Below are 19,604 nucleotides of genomic sequence, written 5' to 3' on the forward strand. Positions count from 1 at the left end.
GAGTGACATATTTGTACTAAAAGATTGATTTATGAAGAGTAGATAAGTTATAAGCATTGTAAAGCCACATATGTCAACGCCAACTTCTACCTAAAATTTATATTTTTTCAATATAAGAAATTTTATAAATATAATCACAAACAAAATAATGATTTCCAATAAATCAATCACAACGAAAGAATTACATAATATAAGCACCAATTGTACGATACATGAACATGGCAATAAAAAAAAGGCCGAATTGCACAAGTTTTTATTAACTTTTAGACATCATCTGATAGACTTACCTGCTCTATATGAATAGCAGGAAATACAAGCATAAGCTAACTTCCCTACTAAAAGTTCTCTTGAAATAGTAATTATTGTTATTGTTCTGTTTTCAGGATTTTTTTTACTAATAAACTTTGAACTGCGCGTTGAACTGCAAAGCTACTGCCAATCTTTTTATAGTAATAGTACACAACTTATTTTACATCTAGTTCCTTTAGTAAACAAATGTTAAGACATATTCCGCAATAGATTTATATAATTGTATTAACAAACGGTAAGAGCAAACTTTGCATAAAAATAGAGGGCTTCAATATAAGAGAGTTTGAGCTGTTGGGAAGCATGGAGAGGGAGAGTTCCGTAATACCATAAGTGAAAGTCATAATATTAATACAATTTATAGAGTTCAAGTATCCTTAAGTTATTTATATCTTTAATTGATATGAGTTAGATGCTTAACTAATTTTCTACATCTAATGCAAGCCAAACAATCTTGTCTGCAATTTGTAAATAAGTAAATTTCAAACCGACATTGTAAAAAAAAATCACAATTGATAACCTTTCAATTTGCAATTCTTAATCAAGCATGCATACATGGGACGTCCTACAAAAATCACAATTGACAACCTTTCAATTTGTAATTATTTATCAAGAATATATGTATATTATTATATAACTTCAAGAAGAGATTACACAGAGAAAGTTTACCTCAAATCTCAAGTTAGTTCACCTCCGCATATGTTAGAGATATGAAAGTGAATGCTAAACCTAAATAAAGATAAGTAACATGAATTAACCGATAATAAAGAATCAAATCACAGTAAAGAATCATAAATAAACAAAAAATTAAAAAATCCTAAACCTAGTGGAAAGCTACACCATAATAAAGAGACCTAATTATACCTAAACAAAGGAGAGTCTAAAGAATTCTAAACCTAAAATAAAGTAAAGTCTTAGCCAACAGAAAACACGACAATAAACGAGAATTTAACAAAATTTGTTACATACAATATTTCGATAAGGGATTACAACTACAATTATATCCAACATAGAATGCACATACGAATGATTAAAAAGACAAACAACATTTTAATAAGGGATTCGTGTTTTTAATATAATATAGAAGATATTGACCGTTGATTACCCTAAAATAAATACAAACCCACACATTCATACAGTAACGTTACCATTACACTGCTTACGTAGATTTTTTCTAATAGTAATTTCATTACCAAAAGTAAGCTAAAACAGGTCGAATTAATAAACGGATTATAATTAAGCTTTTTCAGAATTTATTGAGGTCAAGATGTAGTAAACAAATTATAATACAGGCAGCTACATTTGACACTAACTAAAAATAAAAATAAAAGTGATTACGTTGCTGCAGTTGTTTACCAGATTCTTGAGCAAGTGACGCCATTAGAAGACAATCTAAAGATTTTTATGCCGTGCCAAAATCAAACTCATAAAAAATTCTGATTTCATTGATTTTTATTTTTTTGTTTTTGTCATTCTTTCTTGTATGAATCAACAAAGAAAAGTTTTGGAAATGGACGCCGTTAAGTGAATGAACTCCAGCAGAAAAGTCCGTCACCGTCAAATCAGCTTCCTAGTTCTGTCAAGATAACGGCACTGTCATTCTTCAATCTCTCCCAAGCAGTAAAATCTACCTTAAACGCGTTGACAAAGTTCAATTGTTGTCCTTTTGGGAAGCTCCAGGCTCCACTGGCTCCTTTTCACCTGATCCTGCTATTTTTTGTGATCTTCTTTCTCTTTTTAGTAATTCAGTCATAACCCTGTATAAGGTACTTTGTTTTCTTGATCTTTTGCATTTTCCATTGCTGATTACGAATATATTTCTAGATTCAAGAACCTCATTGATATCTTCTATTTTCCCATGATCAATTTGATATATTTCCTCTAGAATATCTATCTTTTGCAATTTAACCCCCCCCCCCCCCCCCTCCTCCGGTAGGGGTAAGGAAGCTTGTTTCTTTTTATGGTGTGTTGAATTAGGTGAAATTCAGGATCTTGGACAGACCCTCTTGATTTGTTGGTTAGGTTTGATCAGTTTGTATGTTAATGTACACGAAAGAATTAAGAATAGTGTAATCTGGTACTGTATATTAATGGATCAGTATAATAATTCACCTTCTTACCCATATAACAATGCTTATGGGTACCCTCCTCATGTTCCACCACCTTCAAATCAACCCTACCCCCCTCCCAGTTCAGGTGCATATCCTCCTCCTGGTTCTGGTCCATACTCATATCCTCATCAATCCCCTCATTATCCTCCCCCTTACAGCACTCAACATTCTGGTCACTATAACTATCATCCCTATCCACCAGCTCCAACAGCACCTCCGGCGCCCGCTCACCACCACTCCAGCTCTTTAGACTATGGTTATCCTCCACCACCACATGGTGTTGCTCCTGCCTATCCACCCCACGCATATCCGCCTCCTGCAACATCTTCTCCTATGCCTGCTCTTGAACAGCAAAGCAGTTTTCAATATGCTGCACCTCTGCATTATCCACATTCCTGGCCAGAAAGGCCTTTGGAGAGCCAACCATCCAAAGTTCACGACTCTCTCCAACGCCAAGATAGTGTTTCATCTGTTAGTAGTTCTGGGGCAAGCTATGATCATGGTAGAGATGACTCCTCCACTCGCCCTTCAGCTTATCCACCAATCCATGATCTCTTAGCAAAGGTGAATTTGACTGAAAATCACCCTTCTGCCCCTGCTTCTCCTCCTGCTCCGGCATCGGCATCGGCATCATATCACTCGGGGCCAAACCCTGTTCCCTCAAACTACAATGCTCAAGGGACTATCTATGGCCACCCTAATTCCTTTTCAAGGTGGGAAACGGAGTCTCCAAAACCAACCTATCCAACTTCTTGTGCTGAACCACAGAATACTCAGGCTATGCAGGTTGTGCCATTCTCGTCTTCTAAAAAAAACTTAAAAGTTTTGCTCTTACACGGTAATCTGGATATTTGGGTATACGAAGCAAAAAATCTCCCGAACATGGACATGTTCCACAAAACCATTGGGGATATGTTTGGGCAAATGAGTAATAAGATCACAAGTGATCCGTACGTCTCAATTACTGTAGCTGATGCAGTGATTGGGAGGACTTATGTCATAAGCAATAATGAAAATCCCGTGTGGATGCAACATTTTAATGTCCCTGTTGCACACTATGCTGCCGAGGTACAATTTCTTGTCAAGGACGATGATATAGTAGGTTCTCAGCTTATGGGGACAGTGGCTGTCCCACTAGAACAGATATATGGAGGGGGTAAAATAGAGGGGTCCTTTCCAATCCTAAACAGTAGCGGAAGACCTTGCAAGGCTGGAGCTGTTTTGAGTATATCAGTCCAATATTATCCAATTGATAAATTAAGTGTTTACCATCATGGAGTTGGTGCTGGTCCTGAGTATTATGGGGTTCCTGGAACGTACTTCCCACTGAGGATGGGTGGAACAGTTACTCTGTATCAAGATGCTCATGTTCCTGATGGAAGCCTACCAAATTTGATGCTCGACTTTGGAATGCAATATGTACATGGAAAGTGCTGGCGTGACATTTGTAATGCCATACGCCAAGCCCGACGGTTGATCTACATTACAGGTTGGTCAGTATGGCACAAAGTCAGACTTGTTAGAGATGATGCTTCTCTTGACAGTTACACTCTAGGGGATCTTTTGAAGTCAAAGTCACAAGAAGGTGTTAGAGTGCTGCTTCTTGTATGGGATGACCCTACATCAAGAAGCATCCTTGGCTATAAGACGGTAAATGATACATATTTTTAGTGAACTTCTGTCTTTTGTATGTGCAGAAAATGAATATTCAAGCATCGTTTACAGATTTAAATTAAATTTCAATGTCTTAAGTTGTTATTAGCAGCATACCTCAGGTGTAAATTTAATATTTTCCCTTTTTATATTTCCAAATGATCATTTGAAATGTCTGGAAAAAAGATTATGTGACATTGTACGCCTATTCTCATGCGTGCATCATCTGCACATATTGTGTTGTTTATTCAATTATTGAACACTTCTACCCAGAAATCTAATTGTTAAATCAGTGAAATACCAATATATACATTCATAGACAGTATATTTAATAAAGTAAGTCAGTGACTGGCTTTAAGTTACATAATCTGTGAGTGCCAAGTCAAATTACAGTCAAGGGCACATTTATCATTTTCAGCCTGGAAAACTAGTGCATCAACTAAGACAACTGGAAAGAATCCATGTCTCGGACGTGCAAGATTGCTTATGGTTCTGTTATACTTATGTCATATGCATATCTTGATATCCATTTAGTTCTCCGAGATCAACTCATGATGTATTTCTGTTTTAGCATTTCTTCTGCAGAGCTAATACATAGTGGCGCTCTAACCATTTTGTGTTTTCATCTTCTTGTTAGCTGTATTAGATAGTCCCCAAAGGCTTCATGTAAATTTAGTTTTGAATGCTTAATTTTGAGCTGCAGGATGGCGTTATGGCAACCCATGATGAAGAGACTCGTAGTTTTTTTAAACACTCTTCCGTAAAAGTGCTGCTTTGTCCTCGAGTGGCAGGGAAGCGTCACAGTTGGGTCAAGCAGAGGGTAAGTTAGATTTTGATGTTTCTTTCTATAGTTTCTCTATGGGATAAGTTATATGACCAGTTATCAAAAGAGTTACAAGATATCAGCAGCCCTGGAAGGATTCTAAATCTTGGGATTCTGGCCATTGAACATCATTCTGTTTTAATACATATATAATTTTTATACTTGCAAATTATTTTTGAATTAGCTTCCTTGATCAGTGGAGAGATAACTTCCTTTTGCCATTAGGTTTCTACTGAGCTTTAGTTTCTCCAAGTATCAACCCCCTTTTGCCTTTTCTTTGTGAGGACTATTTAAGTAATGATCCCCGACAAAGCAAAGTTTGTTTAGACATTAAATCTCATTTGACTGCATTGATTTCTGCCTTTCCCACTATGTTTCCTTGCTGGCATGTCTCGATGCCAATCATTCAAGGTGTGCCCAGAGTCCTTTAACATGTGGGTGAAACAGTCCTGTTAACTTTTTATTGTATTGCATGCCTCTTACCACTATGTCAAAAGATTTGAAAACTTTAGGTCGTTGCCACTAAGGTACATCTGATGATGTCTTCAGCACAAATTTTTTGCATTATACTGTTATATTGCTAGACTACTTCATTTGAATTTCCTTTTTTTATTGTACTCCATAGCCTATCTTGTGAGTTTGGTATGCAGGAAGTTGGAGTAATTTATACACATCACCAGAAGACGGTAATAGTGGATGCTGATGCTGGCAACAATCGAAGAAAAATCATAGCATTTGTTGGAGGACTTGATTTATGTGATGGACGATATGATACACCAGAGCATCCTCTATTTCGAACACTGCAGACAGTGCACTCTGATGACTATCATAACCCTACTTATGCTGTAACTTTTCATCCTTAATATCCTTTTGCTTGTTTTCATCCTTAAATGTCCTTTAGCTTGTTTTCATAGACATTGATTACCGTTGTTAATTTGCTGATTTTCCACCACATAGCGTAGTTATATTAGCAAGTATGAAATTCTTCACAATGAGTATTCCTTGATTACTTGCAGTGTCTAACTATTTATTATTTGTCAAATGATATGTAAAACTTAGTTATTCTCAAGCTCTTTAGGATTCTCTTACCCGGACCATCCATAGTACCTTTCTTTTATATCTTTGAGCTTGGCCAACCCCAGCTAGTGTAAAATAATGCCTATAGATTTCTACTATAGTTGGAAACACCATTCTTTTGATTCTCTTTTATTTTTTGTTTTAATGATAAGTGTGAAACTGAAGCAGTTCAGGTTTACAAACAGGAACTCTCTTCTTCAAAAGCTTAGTAGAATATGAGCTGTTATAAATTCTGATAATGACCAGAGAGCAGGTTATTGTCATTTGTGCTTCCTGCACCGTTCCGATCTAATTGAGAATCTATTTCCTGATTTCAAAGCGAAAATCATTGTTCCCCTATTTTCATGTCCCCAATAATATATCTGTAAGGAACTACTTTACTTTCTTCTCCAATTTAATTCCAATATTACACAGTTCAACAAGTTAATTGAGAACCATTTTTTACAGGACTTCTTTCAGATCTGACTGTGCACCCTTCATATTTCGAAATAATGTTGACAAATATTCATTTGCATCCATCATCTTAATAACCATGTCTAGTTGAAGCGCGATGTAGAATTTGAAACTGGAAGACTGTGATGTAGATCAATATTGTTAACAAGCTTATACAATTTTCAACCTTTGGAACAAAAGTAAATGGTTTGGCCAAAAGAATAGAACGAGCTTTGTCCTCCTACATCTTCCTCAGTTGACATTTAGGTTTCTTGCCTTAATAATTATCCCTAGTCAAGTTACATCATTCAGTATTGTATTGTAGCAGGAGAAAAGATTTTACATATTGATCATGAGTGAACTGTATCAACTTGTTTCATTAGGATTTACAATCACAATCTTAAAGTAGAAATATAAATCTCAGATGAAAACTTTTGTCTTGTGAGTTAGTCCTGCTCCATTTTATCTAACATTATTTTCTTATTAGGCCGTTCAAAAAGAATGAAACATTTCTATATTTAGAAACAATTTAACTTTAAGCTTCGCATTTTACGCTTAGTGAGAAGCTTCTATAGCCACACAAATGAAATGGCATGTTTAAGATCCACAAGTTCCAAAAGTCTTCATTTCTTAAATTCCGTGCCAAGTCAAACTACATTATATAAGTTGGAGGGAGGAGTAATATTTTTTGTTGTGTTTCCTTGATACATCTCTAGGGTGAAGTTCTTGTCATACAATTACCTTTCTCCACCAACAAGTCAATGTAATTCTTTGTGTTGCTTTAATAGTAATCTATCTCATGTACTTAACAGGGGAGTGTAGCTGGTTGTCCAAGAGAACCATGGCATGACCTGCACAGTAAAATTGATGGGCCAGCAGCATATGATGTTCTCACAAACTTCGAGGAGCGCTGGTTGAAGGCTTCAAAGCCTCATGGCATTAAAAAGTTGAAGACATCGTATGATGATGCTTTGCTCCGAATTGAAAGAATGCCTGAAATTCTTGGTATTTCTGATGCTCCATCTGTGAGCGGCGATGACCCTAACGGTTGGCATGTACAGGTTGTTATTAACGTAATATCAATAGATAGAAATTTAATTGGAGTGTTGTATTTGATCTTGTGGTGACATATTCTTTTTCAATTATCAACCAGATTTTTCGTTCAATTGATTCAAATTCAGTCAAAGGCTTTCCAAAGGATCCCAAAGAAGCTACAATGAAGGTGAGAAAGAAAAATGCAGGGCAATGACAGGGAGGAGATCCTTTGTCTGCTCCAAAACACATACTCATTTACTTATTCCAAGTATATACTCATTTTCTTTTCTTTTCTTTTTCTTGCAGAACCTGGTCTGTGGGAAAAATGTACTTATTGACATGAGCATACACACAGCATATGTGAAGGCCATTCGTGCTGCACAACATTTCATTTACATTGAAAATCAATATTTCATTGGTTCCTCGTTCAATTGGAGTCAGCATAAAGATATTGGTAAGAAGATATTTTCATGCTATGTATAGAAATATTATCGATGTCTCAATACACGTCGAGTAAGCAGGTTCATAAGTAATTTGCTACTTTTTATAGAAAAGCTTGTTGGAGTAGACTTTAAAATTTACCTTTCTTGGCCTATTTGTAACTTCGACTAGATACTCCTACTTTGATGCTGGCGCAACAACATTTATAGGGTCCCCTTTTTTTTTTTGGTGATAAGGTAAATTGTATTAATCAAAAGGGAGAGAACTCCCGTATACACGAAGTATACCAAAACGTAGAGAATTTACATCAGACCATGATTCTCTACAAAAGACGCCCAATCTTCTATATAAGTAGGGGCTAAATGAGTGCACCAAAAAGCGATCAAAGATAAAAGACTATTCTTAAGATTTGAAAAAGGAGACTCAATCTCCTCAAAAGCTCTCCTATTTCTCTCCCCCCATACTATCCACATGAGAGCTAACGAGGCGAACTTCTATGCCTTTTGCTTTCTTCTTCTACGGAAACCGGCCCAGCTATATAACATTTCCTTTACAGTGCTTGGCATCACCCATTGAACACCAAAAAGATTCAGGATTGCCCTCCACAAAGCAGAGGACACAGGGCAATGCAACAAAAGGTGATCAACTTCTTCCCCTGAGCTTTTACACATGTAGCACCAACTAACAAGTGTAATTCCTCTCTTTCCGGAGATTTTCAACAGTCAAGATCACTCCCCTCGCCGTTAGCGATGCAAAAAAGCACACCTTCGTGGGCGCCCTAGGAATCCAGATCGAGGAGTATGGAAAAGTGGTCTCCTCTCTCACCAACATACTCTGGTAAAAGGACTTTACGGTGAACAAACCATCGCCACGCAAGCCCCATCTCCAATAGTCGCAGGATGGCTGGGGCCTGTCTTGCCCATATAGTAGTGCCAACAAATCTTGGAGCTCCGCAATCTCCCAATCTTGCATGTTCCTTCTGAATGAGAGGTCCCATACTACCCCATTCATGCTCCTTACGAATCTGTTGGACCATCAATTCCTTCTGGTTTGAAGCTCTGAAGACGTGGGGGAAGGAGACCCTCAGAGTATCCTCTCCACACCACCTATGATTCCAAAAGCTGCTTCTCCTTCCATCTCCCACCCTGTAAGTGATGTTGCCACTGAATGCTTCCCAATTCTTCATGATGCTCCTTCACATGCCACACCCGAAAGTTGTTGTGATTGCCTTGGTCCTCCAATCCCCTCCCGTGGAATCGTACTTTTCTACTATGACCTCCCTCCATAGAGCATGCTCTTCTACCCCGAATCTCCACAGCCACTTCCCCATTAAAGCTCTGTTAAATACCCTAAGATCTTTCACTCCAAGTCCACCCCACTTCTTTGGGGAAGTGACTGCCTTCCAATTCACTAGATGAAACTTTCTAGTTCCATCCGCCGCATCCCAAAGAAAGTTCCTTTGAAGTTGCTCCAGTTTTTCTGTGATGCTCACCGGTGCTTGCAATAGGGATAAGTAATAGGTGGGCATACTCGATAAAGTGCTTTTGATAAGCACTTCCTTACCTCCTTTTGACAAATACCGTTTCTGCCAGCGTGCTAATCTTTTTTCAACCCGCTCGATCACTGGATTCCAAACCGTGGTATCCTTATATGAAGCGTCCAATGGGAGGCCCAGGTAAGTAGTGGGAAGGGAGCCCACCTTGCATCTGAGAACATAAGACAAGGCATCAATATTAGCAACCTCACCTACCGGGAAAATCTCACACTTGCCGATGTTGATTTTGAGTCCTGATACTAACTGAAACCACTGCAGGACCTGCTTCAGGTAGGTCAACTGATCCATATCGACATCACATAAAATCAGTGTGTCATCCGCAAAAAGCAAATGTGAGACTCTTCGGGCACCGAGCACCCCAATCGGAGCTGAGAATCCTCTCAAGAAGCCTCCGCCCGCCGCACGATCCATCATTTTGCTCAGAGCATCCATCACTAGAATGAATAACATGGGGGATAGAGGGTCACCTTGCCTGAGACCCCTGGAGCTACCAAAGAAACCACACGGGCTACCATTAACCAGGACAGAGAATCTGACTGAGGAAATGCAGAACTTGATCCATCCCCTCCATCTTGCCCCAAACCCCATCTGCATCATAATGAAGTCCAGGAACTCCCAATTGACATGGTTGAAAGCCTTCTCAAGGTTCAACTTGCATAGTAAGCCGGGTTCTCTATTTTTCCTTCTGGAGTCTACAAGTTCTTTTTCCACCAAAGCAGCATCCAGGATCTGCCTACCTTCCACAAACGCATTCTGGGAGGACGAAACAGTCATGTCAAGAACCTTCTTATGTCTGTTGCAAAGCACTTTAGAAATAATCTTGTAAATGCTCCCCACGAGACTAATAGGCCTGTAGTCTCTGATACAAGATGCACATTCTTTCTTAGGCACAATAGTAATAAAGGAAGCATTGATACTTCTCTCGAAAACACCATTCACATGGAAGTATTCAATGGCTTCCATCAACTCCCCCTTGATGGTGTCCCAAACGAGCTGAAAGAAAGCCAAAGAGAAACCATCAGGCCCGGGGGCCTTATCACCAACACAACTCGACACAGCCTCGTGCACCTCCTCCTTCTCGAAAACCCTTTCTAGCCACTCACTGTCTCCCTCCCCTATATGGTTGAACTCTATTCCCCCCAAAGTCGGCCTCCAACTAACTTCCTCTTTATATAAGTTCTCATAAAACCCCACTATCGCCCCTTTTATCTCCTCCTCTCCCTCAATCCTCACCCCATCCACAACTAAGGATTCTATGAAGTTTCTCCTTCGATTTGCAACCGCCGCCCTATGGAAAAACTTGGTATTCGAATCCCCCTCCTTTAACCAGAGCGCCCTCGATTTTTGCTGCCAACTAGTCTCCTGAGCTATTGCTAATTCGACTATTTCCCTCTTAACCTCCCCCTATCTCGCTTTCTCAGATTCATCTAACTCTCTCGCCCCTTCCCCTCTTTCTAATTCCCCCAATTCATGCATAAGCTCCCTCATTTTAACCTCTACCCTCCCAAAAACCTCATTATTCCACCTAATAATATCTCCCTTGAGCAATTTAAGTTTCTTCGAAAGACGGAATGAAGGTGTCCCTGATACCCCGTAGCTTGTCCACCATTCTTTCACCTTGTCACCGAATCCTGGCACTTTCAACCACATGTTTTCGAATCGGAAGGGAGCACGCATCCCCTCCCTCTGCATCCATCTAGCAAAATAGGCAAATGATCTGAAGTCAACCTAGGTAAAGGAATCTGCAGCACATTCGGCACCAGCTCATCCCATGAGGGAGATGTCAGGAATTTATCAAGTCTAGACCTTGAGTTGGAATCCTCCGCCCTGGCCCAAGTAAACCTTTCCCCTGACAGAGGAAGGTCAATGAGAAAGTGATCATTGATGAAGTCAGAAAACTCTTCCATGGTCCTCGAAATCACACTACACCCTAATCTCTCCTCCGGAAATCTCATAGTGTTAAAGTCTCCCCCTAGAACCCATGGAATGTCCCATTCCCCCATAATATTGGCCAGTTCCTCCCAGAAAGACCCCTAGAACCCATGGAATGTCCCATTCCCCCATAATATTGGCCAGTTCCTCCCAGAAAGACACCTTGGACCCTTCCCCTACCGGCCCGTACACTCCCTTAAATCCCCACTCCACCCCACTCACTCTATCTTTGACGAGAGCTGCCAAAGAAAAAACTCCCTTCCTAATCTCCTTTACCTCCAAGCTTCTATCATCCTACATAAGTAGAATGCCCCCGGCATTTCCCACTGCTGGGACCCAGTCATATTTCACCCAACTACCTCCCCAGACACTTCTCACGATCGCATCCGACAAAACTTCCATTTTGGTCTCCTGAAAACAAACTAGGTTGGCACCCCACTCCCTAACTCCCACTTTGATGATGGCCTTTTGTTTGGGTCATTCATCCCCCTCACATTCCATGAAAGGATCTTAACTTCCATAAGCGACAATAGCCCCTATTTCCCCACCCCCCTAGCCGAGGTCCCTTTCTCTCTGTCACACACTCGCCCCCTTCTCTGATACACCACTACATCCCCTAAGTTATTTTGCTTAACACCTTTACCCAACTCCCTTCATGCACCATCGTAAAGAGATTGTTGCTCAATCTCCCTCAACAGTTCTAACACCCTATCTTCCTTCCCTTCAACAGAAATACCTAGAAACTTCCCAAAGTTTAATAGTTTATCCTCCATCCAGAAACATATATCCCCTCCTCCAATCCGTGACGAAATTGGGCAGGCGTCTTCTATATGTACCCTTTCCTTGCTACTACCAAAGGAATACAAGACCATAGCATTGCTAGCACTAGGAGTTTTAACCTCCGAAAGGGTCTCATCATTTCCTTGAGGGGCAACAACCTCTGAAATTAACACCCCGCTGCTATAGGAATGTCCAGAACCATCAGTAGGGTAGCATGGAGGAAGAGAGCATGGAACCCTTGGCGGCATATTAACTGAAAGTACTGGTCCGACACTAACATCAATTGGGGCATGCTCAACAATCTCCCCAGAAGAAGAAAAAACTTTAAGTGTGACCTCAACACAACTAAGCCTATGAGCAGGTGAGGGGTTGATGGAACTGGGTCCATCAGAGGCGGGGGGCCGTGGATTAACAGCACCATCTTTAGCCGGTTCTGCCCCTGCAGCAGCGGCCATCGTAGAGGGGCACAGGTCACTAGAGCTCGGTGAAGGAGTGCCACTGTGTGAAGCACCATGGCCAGAGAAGGAGGAACGACTGTTCCCATATGCTTAGGAGCCTTATCATGCGCAACTTGAAATAATCTGTGCCCCTTAGGATCAATTCTAATGGAATTGGGGAAAGTTGCTGGGCCCATGTGAGGAGGCCCAGGCCTATACTTGCTGAAAATTTCCCCGGCCCTATGATAATTAGAAGAGGATCAGCCCATTCTGCCTTTCCAGCCCGCATCACTAACCCATTCACGTCTTCTCCTCCTGTTAAAATTTTGTCTTCCTCCCCCAATTTCAAACCTCCCGTCTCTTCTCGATCTAACGTCTGATTCCGGCTTAATCCAATGATCCGGTGAGCCCTCCCCTCCCCTCAGAGACTGATTTCCCCTCCCTTCCCTTCTATTTGACCTTCCATTTTCTTCCGCCACTATCACAGGCATAAAGATAGGGCGTAATTCAGGGCTCAACCAAACCCTATAACTCAAGTAGCCATCTTCCACCACAGTGGAGACAGGGATTCTGCCCCCTTTCCTCACCACAATCCTCACTCGCGAGAGATCGTGTAAACTGCAAGTGACATCAATAAAACCCCCACAGATTTCCCCTATCTTCTTGAATAGGTCAAGACACCAAAGATGCACCGGGAGACCCACCATGTTGACCACCAATGTTTCGCCAGTGAAGCGAGGGTCAAGACACCCATCATGCTCCACCCATCTGTCTAGATTTAAGAAGTTCCCATCGAACCACTTGTTTCCTCTGACAAGAATTTCTGAAGTTTGAGACTTGTCAACAAAACGAAAGAGATATTGAGTGTCCACCAGTTGCGATATTTTCAGCCCGTCCTTGACGTTCCATGCCTCTGCTGCCCAGTTCCTAGCAGCCTCTGGAGAACCAACCCATTTGGATAAAGACCCAATGAGACTAGATTCCAAGAAACCCTTGCGCCTGAGAGTGTGCTCCTCGGACAGCGAGAAGTGCGGCTCCTGCCCTACGTCGAGCTTTCGATGGCATCTTCCCCCAAGTTCTAGGGCTGGCCAAGAGACAGCTTTGATAAAAGACATGTATTCCAGTTTTCTAAATTCTAGAGAGAAGAAAGAGCTTCTCTCTGTACAATCCATCATATTCTAAATGCGTCTGTCCCGAAAAAGCTGGCCGGAAAAAGTCTCAATAGTTGGAATAACAGTAATCACAGTGGGTGAAAAACAGTATATAGGAAGGGAGGAAGGTTTTCTCGTACTGAACAAAGGAATCAATCGCCAGAATCTGGGGTTTAATGGCCGGAAAAAGAAAAAGTCGTCGGAATTTGGTGAAACTGACACGGAAAGGCTCGGAAAAGCCTCGAGAAGAGGCTGTCTCAAGAAAAAAATTTGAAAAATCGCCGGAAAAAGACACACGCGCCGGCGCGTGGCTGAGATGTCGCCGGAAAAACAGGCGAGTTGGCGGCGCGTGAGGGCTCGGTTGCCGGAGAACTTTACTGGGGTTTGGACGCGGGAAGCTTCGCTCTTGATGGGTGTGGTGGAATCTTAGGAAGAAGAAGAGAGGGAAGAGTTTCGGCCATAGAATGCTTTATTGCACTGTTGCTTTCTAGAGCTTCTTTTTCTCTCTCCCCTTAAGCTACTATTAGCATCGATCTCTTCTAAGAAGCTCAGCTGCTATGGCCTCCTTATTCATCATCCCTGGTGTATTGAAGCATGTGACATTCAGCATGTTTAGAATTACACAGACAACAAAATGTTTAAAAAAGTATACAGCAAAAATGGGGTAGTTATAGGAGCCCTCTTATATCCTTGTTGCCCACTGATGGATCCAATGTGAAGCTCATTCCTGAATTTGGAAACCAACCAACTGCACATGCAGGATTCTTTGGGAGGGCCAGCTCTCTATGTGGGAGAAACGGTCCCTTAGGCCCACCACAAAGAGGTTTAATGCATATGTTCCACAAGTTTTTTTCTGATGTTTCAGACAGACGGTTATGGAATTCTGATGTGTCTGACTGCCCATATCCACTAATTCTATCTTTTTGGCAGTTGAATTAGACCTAGTACTGGATTACTTATGAGTACACCTGCACGAATCACATAGATAACTTATGTCCTTGGGGTTTGACATAACCACTAACCAGCTCTAATTTATGGTTGATGTATCATCTTCTTCCTAATCCTTTTGTATGCTTGTTTTCTTTATTTTTAGAGGCAAGAAAGGGGTGGGTGCGGGAGTTCTGGAAGTGACAGAAACTTCTGATTCTTATGAGATCAGATCAGATAGATGAACATGTTAAATAGAATTTCAGGCTTCTTCATATCTAAGTCAAAGATAAGGATTTAACGTAGCATTTTAAGCATAACTGTAAAAGATGAGGAAGTGAATATTCTCTGGAAAGGAAACTTGAAAAGACATTCCGCTATAGATGAAAGAAATTGAATACATTTTTATCATAGCCGTAGGTCATTTTCCTTTCCGTCCATCCCCCCCCCCCCCCCCATTTTTTTTTGGGGGAGGGGGGGGTCCTTAGCCGTAAGGCATGCTCCCAAGGTCTTTTTAATACAACATTGTGGTATTTCTAATCATGTTAATCATTCTACATTTTTAACCTTTCATTTATTTATGAAATTTTTTAAAGAGAGTGGCGGTATTCCGCTCTTCTAACGCTAATGGTGCATATTTATTTTGACAAAATGATTTATCTTTTAACAATTTTACATATCTTGGAAGTAATACAGCTATTCTTCTGGTTGTCAAAGCAGTTCAGATAACTGAGTTTGCTGTGTACTGCAGGTGCAAATAATCTGATTCCAATGGAAATTGCACTTAAAATAGCCGAAAAAATCAGAGCTCGTGAGAGGTTTGCGGCATACATTGTCCTCCCAATGTGGCCAGAGGGTAATCCAACTGGGGCTGCTACACAGAGAATTCTTTATTGGCAGGTAGAGCACATGAGAGGTTTGCGGCATACTAAGCATGCTAACATATCTTTCTAAGCTGATTGAAATGTTTTGTGAAGGACAAACCATGGAAATTTGCTTTCCAGCTGAACTATCAAATAATCAACTGCCTTCTATTTGCTATAAGTTATTAAGTTGTGCAAGTGAAACCTTAGGTCTCCACTTTGGTTTGCAGAACAAGACAATGCAAATGATGTATGAGACTATTTACAAGGCTTTAGAGGAGGTTGGTCTTGAGGATGCATACTCTCCACAAGATTATTTGAATTTCTACTGTCTTGGTAACCGTGAGGCTGGTAATGTTGGGGGAACTGAGAGTCCTGGCACTGCAAACACTCCTCAGGTACTTGCATTGACCTCCATTCTCCTTCTCCAAGAGAATATTTGCAAATTTCGATTTGTGTCACTTACCTATCCCGAAAGTTTCTCTTTATTTTCATTTTATTAAATTTATTTTCTTCTACTATTTGCTCCGCCGCAAGCCTTTTTTTAATGGAGAGGCTCTGTTTGAAACATAAACAAATAGGCTTTGTTACTCGGACTCTTCAAAAATGCTGCCCGTTGATTGTTGGATCCTCCAAAAGTAGTGCATTTTTGGAGGATCCAGCACCGGTGCGACAACAAATGTGGAGAGTCCAAGCAGCATAGTTTTGCCTTTTAAGTTTCCTCCTATGTTTGTTGTAGAACTGTCTGCCTATATTTTCCCTGCACTGCACATTATTGATCACTTACAGAGAATGGTTTGAATATGTTGTTGCAGGCGTTCAGTCGGAAAAACCGTAGATTCATGATTTACGTTCATTCTAAGGGGATGGTTGTGGATGATGAGTATGTGATATTGGGATCTGCAAACATCAATCAGCGCTCTCTGGAGGGCACTAGGGACACAGAGATAGCAATGGGAGCATATCAACCTCATCATACATGGGCAAGAAAACAGTCAAGGCCCTATGGACAGGTGATTAGCAAATTTGATAGATGTGCTGAATAATTTGGTTACATTATCATCCGGAAGAAATCTTGATTTAAAAATCATAAGGTACTTATTTGGCGTCCATGCTAGCAGATATTGTAGATAGAAATGAACCAAAGTATGCACTCTCAAAGAAACAAGAGGATGTGCAACACCGCTTGCTTTTGTGCCTTGTTGTCAATCAGCCAACTAACTAGTATCAACCAATCAATTAACTATACTTTTGAATCTAAAATAATTGGGGTCAGTAATATGAATCCTCTATATCAGCTATGCTCTATTTGGGCCTTTTCTATATAATTACCCAACAATTTGTCTTTTCGTACAAATTAAATATTCTAAAATAATGGTTTCTTATATCTCACAAATATTCCTAAATTGACACACAAATCTCACACTGAAAACATTTTTGGCAAACATGAGATATAATGTAAGTGTAATGACATGAAATAAGCCTTAATCCCAACTAATTGGTATTACCCTATTGATCATTTGCTTCCATTGTAATTTTTTCTTAACTAACCGCATGATTCCAAGAGATTGTACGTCTTTTTGAAACAAGTTCCTCCATGTGGTTCTAGGACCTCTTCCCAATCATTGTAATGGTGGCTGTTATTTTTCTCTTCTTTGGAAGACAAAGGGCAATAATGAAACTTAGCAGCAGCACCAAAAATAAACATCATTATGGTACCCAAGAACTTGGTGCATTTGGAGATCTACTCAAGGCATAACCAAACCATCTAAGTATCCTGGACAACCTACCAACCATTAAGAATGTATAAATTGGGAGGGGATGGGAGTGTTGTTGAATTCTTCTATATTTTTCTTTCAACACTTGCTCTTGAGCTGGTAGGATTAATAGGGCACTTGCCTTGTTGGCAGCTAAGATATTACATATATAGTTGGGTTTTCCTTCACTCAGAAAGTCTTTACCTTTTATTAGAGTAAGATATGCTCTTGAAACTAGATTCATTCATTCTCAAGCGACCTCTCATGATATTCTCTCTGTTTGTTACTTGCATCCTCTGTCGGATGTGATCATTTAATTTTGTCTAGTCTTATATTAGCGCTCTTCCATCTTAACATCCTCATTTCTACGACACTCATCTTGAGGATGTGTTGAGTCTTAAAGATCCAACATTGATTCCATATAACATTGCCGGTCCGTAACTGTTTGTAAATTTTGTCTTTCACTTTTGTAGGTGTCTTTCTATCGCATATCGCTCCTATAGCATATCCCCCTTTCACCTGTTCTATTTCATTTTGTGCTACATGTTAATCTAATATGACATTCTCGTGAAGATATTGAGCTTAAATATCTGAATCTGTATTCATGAACCACAATCTCATCTAATCTCACTTTGACTCTGTTGTTTTATGCCTTTGTAGAACAAGACTATTTTTAGGACAACCAACTGTTGAAGCTCCTTTCTAATTTGGGAACATGATCAATGAACAATATTTTGATCATGAGTTTTTTTAACTCCATTCACCAATTGTATAATTTTTGTATAAAATATTTCTTTTCTATGCTCGCTCAGTCTCCTTACATAGTGCAAAACTTATGCTGCTAATTAAATAGTCCCGTTTTCTGTACAATGCCTATGTTTGCTGCCATGCCAATATCAAACTGAAACCAAAACATATATCTTCTAGTGAATCTTTACTAGGCCAAGCTTTAGGACATTTCTTTTGCTTTGCTTTTAACATGTGGAACAAAGCTTAAGCTGCTTCATCTCTCCTACATTTTATTATTCCGCATTTGACCTTGAGTTATTTTTTGTTTTAATATTTGTAATTACACACTGCTAGGAGTATTTGCAAAATAACGTCTCTGTGATTCCCTATTTTGATCAAAACATCTCAAGGCGGATTATAAGCATATAAGTAGTGGTTGCACATCTATGACCTAGGTTATATAGATGTATGTAGGGAACTTAAAGAATATATATGTGTATGTATATAACAAACAACAACAAACCCAGTAAAATCCCACAAGGGGTCTGGGGAGGGTAGTGTGTACGCAAACCTTACCCCGGGTAGAGAGGCTGTTTCCAGTAGACCCTCGGCTCAGGAACAGAAAAATGTGTATGTATATACTTACATATATTTTAAGAGAGTGTGTGTGTGTGTGTGTGTGTATCTTCATCTAATCCATTTGTGTTGTCTATCTTCTGCAGATATTTGGATATAGAATGTCTCTGTGGGCTGAGCATCTTGGAGTTGTTGAGGACTGCTTCACACAGCCGGAGTCGTTAGAATGTGTAAGACGGGTCAGGTCCATGGGTGAATTTAACTGGAAGCAATTTGCAGCTGATGAAGTAACAGAAATGAGAGGGCACCTCTTAAAATACCCAGTTGAAGTTGATCGCAAAGGCAAGGTGAAGAATCTTCCTGGATGTCCGAATTTCCCAGATGTTGGTGGAAACATAATAGGATCCTTTGTCGCAATTCAAGAAAACCTAACCATTTGATTTCCCCCCACATATGATTGGTAGAGACTTTGAACCCGGAGGAAATTATACAGCGTTGATTAGTATCTAAAGCAGTTTTCCATTGATTCATACGGTTAACACTAGGCCAGAGGAAGAGGATGATAATGTTAATGTTGAGTATAGTAGAAAATTGTACAGTTGCTATTTACTGTTTATTTTAATATTTCTTTTCTCTTTTTTGATGTCTGTACAAGCGAGCAACAATTTGTGAATTTTGATTCAAATTGTGGTTTCTTGGTGGCAAGCTAGGTTGTTTACTGGAAATTACATTAAAGAACTGTATGGATGGAACTGTTTCTGCTTCTTTAACTATGTGCTTGAACTCCATATTACTGGAATTCTTGGTTACTCTTTTAATCTATTTCTCCTACTCTTTTACTAGTTGTGATTATAAGTGTAACTGCCATTCCGTGAGGAAAACAGATTTTCTCTACTATTCTTTCTTTGTTTCATTTTATATGATGATGTCTTACTAGGCATGGTGTTAAAACAAAGGCTAAAAAAGTTTTCGGCACAAACTGAAATATATGACATATCCAAAGTATCTCTGGAGACAAA

The 19,604-nt window shown here is 39.9% G+C and overlaps 1 protein-coding gene across 1 annotated transcript; it reads left to right on the forward strand.

Annotated features, from left to right (window-relative positions):
• The first annotated feature begins 1,673 nt into the window (after window positions 1-1,673).
• On the forward strand, window positions 1,674-19,403 carry LOC104099166 (phospholipase D gamma 1-like). Its single transcript, XM_070182756.1, has 10 exons — window positions 1,674-4,067; window positions 4,774-4,890; window positions 5,544-5,738; window positions 7,215-7,463; window positions 7,556-7,624; window positions 7,744-7,891; window positions 15,412-15,560; window positions 15,754-15,921; window positions 16,339-16,536; window positions 18,732-19,403. Exons 1-10 carry the CDS (start codon window positions 2,397-2,399, stop codon window positions 19,023-19,025), a joined length of 3,258 nt encoding a protein of 1,085 aa, XP_070038857.1. The 5' UTR covers window positions 1,674-2,396; the 3' UTR covers window positions 19,026-19,403.
• The last annotated feature ends 201 nt before the right edge of the window (window positions 19,404-19,604 follow it).

This window comes from Nicotiana tomentosiformis, chromosome 1, assembly GCF_000390325.3.
Source record: "Nicotiana tomentosiformis chromosome 1, ASM39032v3, whole genome shotgun sequence".
NCBI lineage: Eukaryota > Viridiplantae > Streptophyta > Magnoliopsida > Solanales > Solanaceae > Nicotiana > Nicotiana tomentosiformis.